Genomic DNA, 14,212 nt, shown 5'->3' on the forward strand with positions numbered 1-14,212 from the left:
TTTTACCACTATTTCAAGATTCTGTCGTATCATGAAGTAGCTTTTAAATTTTGAAAGAATTTTTAACCTTCTTGTTTGAGGTTAAACCTTTAATGTTGCTGCATACGAGGCACCTCAGTTGTCTCCCTTTCACTTTTTTTTGTTGAAGTGCTAGAAAATGATCTTTTGTCTTTTTAATGTTTTAATGTGAATTCTTGATCTGTCACTACATTTCCTTATGCAGAAATTCAGATTAATCCTAATCATCTTTTCATCAGAGAGAGCACATACTAAATCACTTTTTTATATTGCTTTATCCTGTACCTTGGCTTCCTTTATTTCCTATGGTCAGGCTTTTCTGCTTGAGTCTCCACTCATTGAGGGCAAATGTGTTTTAGTGGCAGAGAGAGGAAAGTAGGAGAGTGGAAGTCTTTTCCTAGTTGATTTCTTACAATCCTTTTCTAATCCATCTTTGTTTTGAATTCCTTGTGTCTCCCTGTCCCCAGGGACCCTTATAACTTGGCTTCCTCCTCTATGAATGTCATGGCTATCATCTACTCCTCTAACTTTTGATTGATGAAAACATGTCATGTTTTCTGTTCCCTTAAATTCCAAGGATCAGCCTGTTTCTCCCTTCCTTTCCATAGCATTTTACTTGCTTTGATGATTGAGCTGTCTTCTGTCTCATACAGGGATATTATTAAAGCTGTTTGAAGGAACTTTATTATCCAATGCCCATCATTCAAGGGGCTCTGTTACTTTCCTTTATTCAGGCGTTTATAACGTCAGCCTCGCAGTTAGACCTTTATTAGGGCCAGTGCTATCAGAAATGTTAAGTTGAAAATTTTTTTAAATAATGGAAAGAGCACAATAATTGAGTTACCCTTCTCTCAAATTATATTTTAGTCAGTTTGAGTAGCTTCTGCTACATCCTTTTTTCATTTTGCGACTCCTGCTGCTTATGATGCAGTGTTTCTGGAATCCTGCTGTTTGCTCATTTGGGGCTTTTAGGAAATAAATGATGGGAAAAGAGAAAACTGGATTTTGGCAGCTTTGAATTTTGAGGGAATCCAACTTAGCTGACTGCTTTTGGCTATGCTATTTCATTTTGCTGAACAAAAAAAAAAAGTAGTTTTTCATTTGGAATGCTCTTGTCTTCTTTGTTTAAGTGGGTATTGATGGCACAGACCCCACTAGAGGTGCTTGATTTCTATGAAAGTCATAATGTGCTGTTACCCATCTTTTCCCAATTGTTATCCCACTGGATAATATTTGAATGCATTTATAAACTGGATTTATATCAAGGATGATTCAACATTAGGAAAAAGAATGATTGTAATTAATTACGTTAAAAACAAAAAGCTCCAAACTACATAATTATTAATAATGTGTTAATATTAAACCACATATTAATAATGTAGAAAAAGTGTTTGACAAAGTAAAATACTAATTTATACTGAAAACACAAAGTATAGAGGGATCTTTTTCTTTTAATATGACAGAAGTATTTAAGATGAAAAAGCAAACATTATATGTAAATATAATGGGAAACAATAGAAATTTTCCTAATAAATATAAGAGTAAAGCAAGGATGTTCCTCTCTCCCTCCTATTATTTGATAGAGTTTTAGAAATGCTAGTAATCAGCAATAAGATGAGAAGGACATTAGAGACATAAGGACGGGCAAAGAGGAGACAAAACTATCTGTGATGACACTGTGGGTTACTTAGAAAATCTTAGGGAGTCAGCAAAGAAACTGACATAATTAACAGCTTTAGCAAACTTGAAGACTGCAAAATAAATCTACGAAACCCAACAGCATTTCTATATAATAATCCAGGAGAAATATTAGGGGAATTCCATTCAAAATAATGACAAAATATTTGGGAGTCCATTTACTAAAGCCCGTGAGGCCTGTATAGATTCAATTTCAAAATATTCCTTAAAGAAATAAAATCTTAAACAGCTAGAGTGCTGTTCAGAGTTCATAGCTGGGCTATGCCAGTGTAATAAAAATGATAATACTGCCAAAGTTAATTTATAAATTTGATACTATGCTATTCAAACTACCAAAGGAGGATATTTTATAGAGCTGGACAATAGATTAAGAATTATCTGAAGGAACAAAATAATAGAATATCAATAAAATAATGAAAGAAGTTAGGAATGAATGTGGAATAGCAGGCCTAAAACTGCTTTATAAAGTGGCCATCATCAGCACCATTTGATACTGGTTAAAAAATAGAAAAGTAGATCAGTGGAACATACTAGGTGAAGAACAAACAGAAACTGTTGAATTCAGTAGACCAATGTTTGAGAAACCTCAAAAAACAGTGGGAAAAAAACTTAATTGATTAGAATGGCTTGGAAAATTAGAAAGCAGACTGGCAGAAATTGAGCTTACACAGAATTTTGCCCCACATTCCACAATAAGTTCAAAATGGATACATGATTTATTGCCTTCTCAATGAGTGGGGGAGGGAGAATTTGGAACTGAAAATAAAATAAAATTCAATTTAAAAAATGGATACGTGAACTGAATATTAAATATATCATTACAGAATTAGAAGAAAAGCAAATCATAAACTTCACAACTGTGTACAAAGGGTTGATGTCTTAATGTAATAAGGGATAAAACAAAATAGATAATTTTGATTAAATTAAATTGAAAAACATTTACACAAACAAAATTAATGCATTTAGGATAAAAAGAGAAATGATTGGATAGGGAAAATTTTTTTTCTATCAAATATCTATGATAAATATATATTCTCATCTAAGATATAGACTACTAAGAGAAATATTTAAAACCAAAAGCCATTCCCCAACCGAGGAGTGGTCAAAGGATATAAATAGTTTTCAAAAGAAGAATTGCAAACAGTTAACCATTTGAAAGAATGCTCCAAATTGCTAATAATAACAGAAATGCACATCAAAACAAGCATGAGGTTTCATACTCAGCAATTTTTTTCAAAAGAAGAATTGCAAACAGTTAACCATTTGAAAGAATGTTCCAAATTGCTAATGATAACAGAAATGCACATCAAAACAAGATGAGGTTTCATACTCAGCAATTTGGCAAAGACGACAAAAGATGGGAATTACTAATCTTGTAGAGATTGTGAAAAAACAATCACACTAATGTATTGTTGGTGGGGCTTTGGACCACTACAACCATTTTGGAAAGCAATTTGAATTTATGCAAATAAAATGACAAATATATGCATAATACCCTTTGGTCCCTCGAGTCCTCTACTAAGGATGTGGCCCAGGGAGTTCGTTAACATGATGGCTTCATAGACACCAAAATAATTGTAGCTGCATTTTTTTGTGGTAACAGAGAACTGGAAACAAGGTAGATAGATGCCCAGTGACTGGAAATGCCTAAACAAAATGTGGTAGATGTGTGCAGTGGAATATTGCTGTGTTGTAAGAAATTATGAACACAATGACTACAAAGAAGCATGGAAGGGCGTATATGAATTGTTGCAAAGTGAAAACAGTATATACAGTGATTATAACAATGTGATTGGAATGAACAAGAACAAAACAGTCAAAACTTAGAGTTACAAAATTTGGATGATCAAACCTGTTCCAAAGAAGAGACAGAAGATACTTCTGTTCCTTCACCCCATATGTTCATTGGTTTTGCTGAATTTTTTTACTTTTATTCTTGAAACTTTTTTGTTGTTTGTAAAGGGCTTCTCTTTCTGGGTGAAGGAAAGATAGAATGGAAATTGTTGGTGAGTCTGCCTTTCTGGAGATGCACAGGAATTATGTGAATATATAAAATTCTTTTCAAAAATAAAACCAGACCTAAATGATCAGAGAGAGATTAATTGCTCATGGTTGGGCTGAATCAACATGAAAATTATAGTTCTACCTAAATTAATTTGCTTATTCGGTGTCATATCAATCAAATTACCAAAGAATTTCTTTTTAGAGCTAGGAAAAAAATAATAAAATTCATCTGGAGGAACAAAAGGTCATTAGTCTCAAGGGAAATAATTTTAAATAGCAAGAAGAAAGGTGGCTTTGAAGGACCAAATCTTAAATCATACAGAGCAGCAGTCGCCAAAACTAGTTGACACTGGTTAAAAATAAAAAAGTTAATCAGTAGAACAAATTAGTAACATGACATTCTGAACTAATTAAAAATAGTAGAATAGTTTTTTGTAAACCCAGGACCCAAACAATTTGGATAAGTACTCAACATATGACAAAAAAAAAAAACAAACCAAAAAACCAAACTGGGAAAACTGGAAAACTATTTGGAAGAAATTACATTTAGACTGACATCTTATACCACATTCCATAGTCAGCTCCAAATGGAGAAAAGATGTAGATATAAAAGGTCATGAAAGCAAATTGGAGCAACACATACCTTCCAAAGAGATGAAAAGCAGAGGTAAAGGACCAGTGTGTACAAGAATATTTATTGCAGCACTGTTGTATCAAAGAACTGGAAACTAAAGAGAGTGCCCATCAGTTGGGGAACAAATATTGGTATGTAAATAGTATTGTAGCCTAAGAAATGATGAAAAGGATGGATTGAAAGAATTTTGGCAAGATTTGGAGGAACCAGTATAGAATGAAGTAAGCAAAATAATATGAATAATTCATACAATTTTAAGGAAAATAACTTTGAAAGGCTACAGTGATCAGCCATGACTCCAGAGGATGTCCAGATGTAGCATGTTACCTATGTCCTGACAGAGAGATAGATGATGACTCGAGGTACAGGATGGATCATATGATTTCACACATGGCCAATGGATTTTTTTTTTTTTTTTTTTGCTTAAATGCTTATTTGTAGTAATGGAGGTTTGGTTTTTTTTTTTTAATTTTGGGGGAGTGAGTTTGAAGAGCTGATGGGGGCTAGAGCTGGTGATGCCTCAGGAAAAGAAAAGAAAGAAGAGGGTCATTGTTAAACTATATGGAAGAAAACAGAGGGAAGTTTAGAGAAAGACACAAAGAAGCAGGATAGCTCTGAAGCTAGAATGCTGATTGCATAATGAGCTCTGAAAGTAATGTGTTGAATTTATTATATATTTTTTAAAAAAACTATGCCTAGTAGAGAGTGGCAATTTCAATTTTTGCCTCTTTTTCTTTGTCTTATATAGGTAAATATTCATGTTTATCAAGTTCAGAATGACAAAATTTTTTTAAACTTAAAACTTATTTTACTTTTGAAAAAGAAACCCAAAGTAACTTGTTGGCCTGTGTTCAGTTAATTCCAGCTCTTTCTAAGCTACTCCCTTAAAGAGGTTTTGCTATTTATCTTTAAAAATTTTTAAACACATTTAAACCAAATAATTTTAAGTATGTGTAGTCATCTGTTTGATATGTAAAATATAGAATTTCTTTGCTCTATTGTTAGAGACACTGTAGTCTGTAACACGTTAATACTAAGATTATCAAGAAGTATCTGGTACTTTGATGTCAATTGAATGAGTATTAAGGTTCTGCAAGTCAAGTTCATTTTCACCCATACATTAAGAGGATTCCTGTTAGTCCTGGTTTAGTCTTTTTACAGGGCTCAGCAGAGTTTCTGGGACTTGGCATTTATCAATTGCCCTTCCATATGCTGAGTCTTTTATCCTATATGTCATGACTCCACTGGATACCTGTCGTGGTTTTGTTTTATTTGTGAAGTGTAACGTAGGTCTTAGTTACTTGGTTCTGGGACTTTCTACTGACACAGTCTCTCTCTTTCTGTCTCTCTCTTTCTCTGTCTCTTTTTGGTAGGAGAGATCTTTGAACTGAAGGCAGAGCTCAACAATGAAAAGAAGGAGAAAAGGAAAGAAGCTGTCAAGAAAGTGATTGCAGCCATGACAGTGGGGAAGGATGTCAGGTAAGGGATCATGTGCCTGCCCCCCACCCCCATTCTTCCTTCTCTTTTGTTTGCTTTCCTCTTTAATTGCACCTCTTTTGTGAGGCAGTACGGAGTCCTTCCTAAGTTCCTTCAAGACTGACTCCTTTGTTAACTCTACCCTGGTCTTCAGATAATGTCCTAGGAGAAGATGGTGAATTTGATCTTGTCGTACACTGATCTAGCTAGCACCACACTGTCAGGGAGCCGGCATCCTTGTGAATCTGGGACCAGGACATATTCATGCAATGTTAAAATTGCTTCAGGAGGCAGAAGCTTCCGTCCGTGATTACTACTGAGTTTAAGTCAGCATTGTCAGTTCTTTATGAGCCCAGAATTCATATGCTGAGTTAAAGAACCAGCCTATTTTAAGAAATCTGTCTAGTTTGAACAGATTACAGTGTTTCTATGATTTAGCACAATTATTTTGGACTTTGAAATGCCTTCACCAGATGTGTGAGATCATGACATGTAAGGCAAGTCTTCATGAAAGATATTCCACAGCAGTTCCTATCTTTTTGACCACACATTTGACTGAAATATGTAGAGAATGCAGAGTGACTGAGCTTATTTTTGGTTGATTATAAAAAAGTGTTTTATTTAGTAGAACAAAATGCAGCCTTCGAAGCCTTTCCTCCAACAAAGTTCCTACTATGCATAAGCTAGAATCATACAAGACTCCTTGCAACATGTAATGACAGAGGGGCAGCTAGGTGGCGCAGTGGATACAGCCCCAGCCCTGGAGTCAAGAGGACTTAAGTTCAAATGTGGCCTCAGACACTTAACACTCACTAGCTGTGTGACCCTGGGCAAGTCACTTAACCCCAACTGCCTCAAAACAAAACAAAAAAATGTAATGACAGAGAGAACATTATTCAATCTCTGATAAGTAATTTTTTAAAAAGCCCAAAATAGGGAGACTTATGCTTACCAAAGGTGTTTGCCACTGTCATGGAAGAGGTCTGTGACAATGTCCGACAGGAAGAGGAAATCCCTTACAATTGGTGAGGTAATCGAGATATTCCTGTTTGTGAAGGACATTGCATTGTTGACTTGAAACCCTGGAACACTGCAGAGCCTCCTGAATGAGATCTGTCATCACCCAGGAGAATTTGTTCTCACTGTTCCCACAGAAAGAGTCAGATAGAAGAATGTCTGTTGTCTAGACTGATAAGCAACTTGAATGCTCAGTGTATAAAGTTGTCGCATGGGCAGTGAACTAGGCCCAGAATTGAATATGAGGAAGACAGTTGGAAATTGTCTCAGGAAATTGCCAGTGCCAATAATGACCCCAGCCTTCTATGAGACAAAATTTTGAAACAAAATTTTGATTTTTATATATATATGTATATATTATTTTTACTTTTCAACATTTACTTCCACAAGATTTTGAGTTCCAAATTTTCACCCCATCTCATCCATCCCCCCACCCCAAGATGGCATGCATTCTGAATACCCCTTCCCCTAGTCTGCTTTCCCTGCTATCTCTCCCTCCTTTCCCCTTCTATTTTCCTGTAGGGCAGGATAGATTTCTGTACTCCATTTCCTGTATTTCTTATTTCCCAGTTGCATGTGAAAACATTTTTTTTGTAAACATGTGTTTTTTAAACTTTGGGTTCTAAATTTTCTCCCTTCCTCCCTCCCCACCCTCATCGATAAGGCAAGCAACTCAATATAGGCTATACATGTTCAGTTATGCTAAACACTTCCATAGTAGACATGCTGTGAAAAACTAACTCTATTCCCTTAATCCTATCCTCCCCCCCATTTATTCTGTTCTTTCTTTTGACCCTGTCCCTCCTCAGAAGCATTTGCTTCTGATTACCCCCTTTTCCAATCTGCCCTCCTCTCTATCATCCCCCTACTCTCTTGTCCCCTTCCCCTCCTATTTTCCTGTAGGGTAAGACAGATTGCCATACCCAGTTGAGTGTGTATGTTATGCCCTCCTTAAGTCAAATCCTATGAGAATAAGATTCACTCATTTCCTCTCATCTTCCCCCGTTTCCCCTCCACTATAACAGCCTTTTCTTTTCTGTTTTTTTTTTTGTGAGATAATTTCCCCTGTTCTACCTTTCCCTTTCTCCTTCTCCTAGTATGATCCTCTCTCACCCCTTAATTTTATTCTCTAGATATGATGCCTTTATCTTCAATTCACCCTGTGCCCTCTATCTTATCTATCTATCCATCTATATCTATATCTATATCTATCTATCTATATATATACATACTATATATAATTTTTTACTACCCTAATACTGACAAAGGTCTCATGAATTATAAATACCATCTTTCCAGGCAGGAGTGTAAACAGTTCAACCTTATTAAGTCTCTTATGATTACTCTTTCCCGTTTACCTCTTCATGTTCCACTTGAGTCTTGTATTAGAAAGTCAAATTTTCTATTCAGTTCTGGTCTTTTCATCAAGAATGCTTGAAAGTCCTCTATTTCACTGAATGACCGTTTTTTCCCCTGAAGAATTATACTCAGTTTTGCTGGGTAGGTGATTCTTGGTTGTAATCCTATCTTCTTTGCCCTCCAGAATATTATATTCCATGCCCTTTGTTCCCTTAATGTAGAAGCTGCTAAATCTTGTGTTATCCTGATTGTGTCTCCACAATACTTGAATTGTTTCTTTCTGGCTGCTTGTAATATTTTCTCCTTGACCTGGGAACTCTGGAGTTTGGCTACAATATTCCTAGGAGTTTTCCTTTGGGGATCTCTTTCAGGAGGAGATCGGTGGATTCTTTCAATTTCTATTTTGCCCTCTGGTTCTAAAATATCAGGGCAGTTTTCCTTGATAATGTCTTAAAAGATCATGTCTAGGCTCTTTGTTTGATCATGGCTTTCAGATAGTCCAATAATTTTTAAATTCTCTCTCCTGGATCCATTTTCCATGTCAGTTGTTTTTCCAATGAGATATTTCACATTGTTTTCTAATTTTTCATTCTTTTGGATTTGTTTTACAGTGTCTTGATTTCTCATAAAGTCACTAGCTTCCAGTTGCTCTATTCTAATTTTTAAGGAAGTATTTTCTTCAGTAATCTTTTGGACTTCCTTTTCCATTTGGCCAATTTTGCTCTTTAGGGCGTTCTTCTCTTCTTTGGCTTTTTGGACCTCTTTTGCCATTTGAGTTAGGCTATTTTTTAAGGTGTTATTTTCTTCAGTATTTTTTTGGGTCTCCTTTAGCAAGCTGTTAACTTGCTTTTCATGATTTTCTTGCATCACTCTCATTTCTCTTCCCAGTTTTTCCTCTACTTCTCTTACTTGCTTCTCAAAATCCCTTTTGAGCATTTCCAAGGCCTGGGACTGATTCAAATATTTTTCTTGGAAGTTTTGGATGTAGGAGCTTTGACTTTATTTTCTAATTCTGGTTGTGTGTTTTGATCTTCTTTGTCACCAAAGTAAGATAATATAATCTGACTCTTTTTGTGCTGCTTGCTCATGATCCCAACCAATTATTTGAGTTTTAAACTCTTTGTTAAGGTAAGAGTCTGTTTCCAATGTGGAGAATGTACTGTCCCAAGGTTTGGGGGTTTGTACAGCTGTTTTCAGAGATACTTCTAGGGACCTGAAAAGTGTCAGTTCTTCCAATGTGCTATGATAAGGGGCGAGGTATTTCCTCTCCACCGCCACAACAGGCTCCACCACGCCAGCATTCCTCCTCACCCCAGGACTGCCCCTCAGAACTGTGATCCAGATCCAAGCATGGGCAAAGCAAGAGATTCCTGCCTCAGCCCTGGCAAAGAGATCCTTGCAATCCCCCTCTGATCAGCCACTTGATTCCCCCTCAGTCTGTGGGCTGGAAGCTCAGAAGCCAGCCACTTTCCTCGGGGCAGCTGAGATCTAGCTTCTTCTCTCACTGCAGTAACAGACTTTTCCCACTGACCTTCTAAGTTATCTTTGGCGTTGGTGGGTTGAGAAGTCTGGAAACTGCCGCAGCTGCCCGTGATTCAGTCCTCTGAGGCCTGCTCCAGGGTTGCTGCGGCCTGCGTGCCCACGCTGCACTGCGCTCCTCTCTCAGCCCAGCATGATATACCTTTCTGATGAGCCATCCAGGTTGTCTTGGGCTGGAAATTTGTTTTACTCTGTTTTTTTGTGGGTTCTGCTGCTTTAGAATTTGTTTAGAGCCATTTTTTGTAGGTATTTGGAGGGGTTTGGGGGAGAGCTCTCGCAAGTCACTGCTTTCCCTCTGCCATCTTGGCTCCCTCTAAAACAGAATTTTAAATGCCAGTCTTCTTTGCAATGCCACAGCTTCTAAAGGATTGAAATTCTTGGTCTTCAGGGCAATAGAGTTTTGTGGTGAATGTTTGTAGATGGAGAACTTTATTGGAATTTTATGAGTGGATAAAAAGATAGGCCAGTTTTGGAGACGGCACGATAACTGATAGCCCCTCATGCTCCTTTGGCATCTATGTGATGTCAGGAGATTAAGAGGAAGAGCCCTAGCCCCTTGCAGGGACCTTTTTTGGTAAACTTGAGAGGGAATGTAGGAGTCCCTTAGGAAGGACAGGCATGGATCCACTGTGACATGCAATATCTGGAAGAGCACAAGTGGATGAGACCAAAGTTGACTTCAGAGTATGAAGATGACCAAAGTGGGAGCCTGGGGCAGGTTGTGAAGAAACAGCAGTGAAAACTCTGACGTCTCTGGTGTTTTATGTTGAATTTTTTTAGTGCACTGTTACATTCAAATTTTAAGCCGCCAATTGGTGATCATCTAATTCAGAGTTGGGGAACTTGAATTAGGGACCTTGAGGCCCTTTTATTAAGGGAATTTGTGCTATGAAGTTTGGATTCGGTCAAACGGCTGCACTTGAGGACCTGAAGGACCATATGTGGCTTTGAGGCTGCAGGTTCCCCACCCCAATCTAGTTATTGGGTTGTTTATGCAAAGGAGAAAATCTTTTACCTTTTCAACTCAAACTCAGCTTCTACTAAAGGACATTTTTCCTGTAGTGATTTTTAAAAAAAAAATTAATTTTTTTTCAAGTAACAAGCCATTTTAAAATTAATCCCCCCCATTAAGCAAATTGAAAACAAAAGACAAAACCAAACCCTGGTGATGTTGCTCCAGAGTCCAGTAGAACAGTTCCCACATTAGCCATGATCAGACAATTCCTTTTCCCCCGTCTTTTCTCCTGTTTCTGGCTCACAGCTTTTTTGGTTCCCTTTGGTGCCTCTTGGTTAACCTTTGTGCACCCTGACAAGTTGACCTGCACACAGCATTGAATTTTCACAAATGATCAGTATTTGGATGATAGCTTGAGATTGGCAACTTGCAGATTGTCAGATGCCTCAGAGTTCCTGATATTGGATGTCAGTGTCTAGAATTTTTCCACAGGCATTTCAGTACAAGATTTTAAACAGTTCTATAGTCTTTAGGTTGATTTGATCCTGCTAAAATCTTGATTTTGTAAATAGACCAGCTGATTTCAGATTTTCTGTCTATCAACTGCCCTCCTGACAGATGCTAGAAAGTTGTTTTTACAGGATGATGATGGTAGACTTTATCACTGTCAGAGACTTTTCATTGACCTCCAGTTTGTGCATGAAACTTGTGCTGGGCCCTACAGAGAACAAGTTAGGGAGATGTAATCCTTGCTGTCTGGGAGCTTATGATGTAGTAACACGTGGCTCATATTTTATTAATTGAGAATATATATTATTCTTTAAAAATAGGCCCAATAAGTTAATGTTAATACCTGGCCACAATCTTAGGCTTCAGTCTTCAATTATCTGTGATTTTGTGGATGTGTGTATGCCTTTCACAAATGCAGATTGCAGAGCCTCTTTAATGTTGTAGATTGGTCTTTGAGAATTGCTGTAACTGAAAAATTAATCACTTTGTGTTTCGAGGATGGTTTTAGGATAACTGTACAAGTCAGTTTGCTATGAGATCCAAACTGATGATCTTTACAGTTAGATTTGGACTTGCCAGACCTGTGCTAGAGGGAATCCAGAGTCATGTTCACGCAGTGACAAAAGTTGCAGTGGGAGATTATTGGCAGTTAACATCTGTAACTTACCACAAAAGTCTTCCCTGGGTTGCATAGCGTATGTGATTTCAAGATACATTGAACAGGTATAGATGTTGGCATCTCTCATATAACCTCTTTCTCACTCCTTTTTCCCTCTTCTTTCCCTATCCCTGCCCCCAGCTCTCTCTTTCCAGATGTGGTGAATTGTATGCAGACGGATAACCTGGAGCTGAAGAAGCTTGTCTATCTGTATCTGATGAACTACGCCAAGAGCCAGCCAGATATGGCCATCATGGCTGTCAACAGCTTTGTGAAGGTAGCTTTCCTAGCAGTCTCCTTGCCACGTGTCTTCTGGTTTGGTCGGTGTCTGTACTGAGGACACGTAAGTGCTCTGTGTTCTGAAGGATTATACAAAACTCAAAACCTCACAGAGTAGTACCAGCAATGACTGGGAGGATGGCTTAGACATTGTTTAGAAGCCCTTCAATTTCAGGGGACCTCAAGCCACAGGCCTGCCTCCTGCCAGGTGAGTCCAGTAGATTCTCCTCTTGCCAGGTGAAAAGGAGCATGTCAGCTGAGTCATTGCATCATACTTGGCTGCTGAACTGTCAGTGTGACTTCTCCCTCTTAGTGCCAGAGAACTAATGAATAAGGCAGATGCATTACCTTACATTTTAGAAAAGCAGGTAACCCGATTCCCCATGAAGGAATTGATGTAATTCTGCAGACCTTCTGAAAGGCGAAAATCAGGATGCAGAATTTCTTCTGCCTTTCTTTTAACTTGCTTTTGCATGTGCCTGTACATGTGGAAGCAGTAGGTGTTAGGTGGACAGACTAGTAGTATATAAAGAAGCTTCTCTTGGTAGTGGAGAGAGAAGAGTATTTCTAAGTCATTGTTACTGCCACATTGGTAACATATGATTAACAAAAGAACCAGCTCCTAAGCAATTAAATAGGCAGTGAGAACCTACTGTGTGCAGTAGTGGAGGCGGGGTTTGGATTCTAACTTTGAGCATGCTCTTCAGGGGAGCTGCCATTGGGGGCCTCTGACCTAGGGAGACTGGTTTTCTTGTGTGGCTTGTGGAAGCCATCCTCATTACATGATGGTCATAATATGTACGCTTACACTTTTTCTCGTAGGATTGTGAAGACCCTAACCCATTAATCCGTGCCCTGGCAGTCAGGACTATGGGATGTATTCGGGTAGACAAGATCACGGAGTATCTGTGTGAGCCACTTCGGAAGTGTCTGAAAGATGAAGATCCTTACGTCCGAAAGACCGCAGCAGTCTGTGTGGCCAAGCTGCATGACATCAACGCCCAGATGGTAGAGGATCAAGGCTTCTTGGATTCTCTCCGGGATCTCATTGCAGACTCTAATCCCATGGTAATATGCCCCTGCTGTTCTAGAGGGTACATTATTGAAAATAGGTTTCCTTTCAAGATTCATTGTATTCAGTTGGCCCTAAGTGAAATCAGCTCTCTTGTCTTTAGAGTATTATACAAGACCTAATTTTGAAACATATGATCTCTGAATACTTGGATTACTGCTGAGAGGTGGGAGTGGAATTCATCCCTGCTGACAAATAAGACTTACAGCAAATAGGCTTGGGATGGGCCTTTGTTTCTGTCCCCTTCCTCTGTATTTGCTTAGAAGGAAGGTGAAAATTTTCATAATTCTCTTCAACATATTGTACCCTTAACCATTTGTGAAATGGTCTTTCAAAAATTACCCAAGTAAATAACACTAATAAGGGTTTAGCTGATGGAGATAATTGGATCAGAGCAATCCTTATTTTCTAATTATTTCCTTAGATTTGTCCAGGGGCCCTCTGGGGCCTGCTTCCTTTTAGTTGCTGATGTTAAGATTAAGAGGTGTTTAGCAGTCGGATTATATGAGCTCCTGAGATATTTTACTTATGTCTTGGGGTTTTTTATTTCTGGTGCTGTGACTCTAATCCCCTCCACATTTGCCTGTATTAGGAAGAGGGAAAAAAATCCCAAGGGATCCACCTTGACTATTCCAGTAACTGTGAAGGTCATTTTGATTGGGTGATTTGAATGGAAAGAACATGGCTGCTTTCTTTGGCTAAGGCTTTTGATGAATTCTTAACCTTGCAACTTAGGATAAATGACAATAACATTTAAAGGTTAACCTTTCGCAGTTTCTGTGTGTTGAATTTTTCAAAAGCAGTTTCTGATTTGAATTGTGTGAATGATACGATGAACTCCCTACTCTTTCTTCCAAGTGCTCTGAAATCCATTGCACTCCTGCAAAATGACTGTCAGGGAAAGGCACTCCCTGGGCAATTTGACCTGAACTGGATACCATCTGTTTTAATTCTCAATAAATGATTTAAGCATCTGATTTTAGGTTTCACGCT

The 14,212-nt window shown here is 38.0% G+C and overlaps 1 protein-coding gene across 3 annotated transcripts in view; it reads left to right on the forward strand.

Moving 5' to 3' along the window:
* LOC114043375 (AP-2 complex subunit beta) overlaps positions 1 to 14,212 on the forward strand; it is a 130,837-nt gene that overhangs the window by 12,658 nt on the left and 103,967 nt on the right. For all 3 annotated transcript variants that reach the window (XM_027862476.1, XM_027862475.1, XM_027862477.1), the window contains exons 3-5: positions 5,728 to 5,833; positions 12,010 to 12,145; positions 12,970 to 13,215. In XM_027862476.1, coding sequence (XP_027718277.1) covers positions 5,728 to 5,833; positions 12,010 to 12,145; positions 12,970 to 13,215 — 488 coding nt within the window. The remainder of the gene's footprint in view (positions 1 to 5,727; positions 5,834 to 12,009; positions 12,146 to 12,969; positions 13,216 to 14,212) is intronic.

Source organism: Vombatus ursinus, unplaced genomic scaffold, assembly GCF_900497805.2.
Source record: "Vombatus ursinus unplaced genomic scaffold, bare-nosed wombat genome assembly UNPS02014768.1, whole genome shotgun sequence".
NCBI lineage: Eukaryota > Metazoa > Chordata > Mammalia > Diprotodontia > Vombatidae > Vombatus > Vombatus ursinus.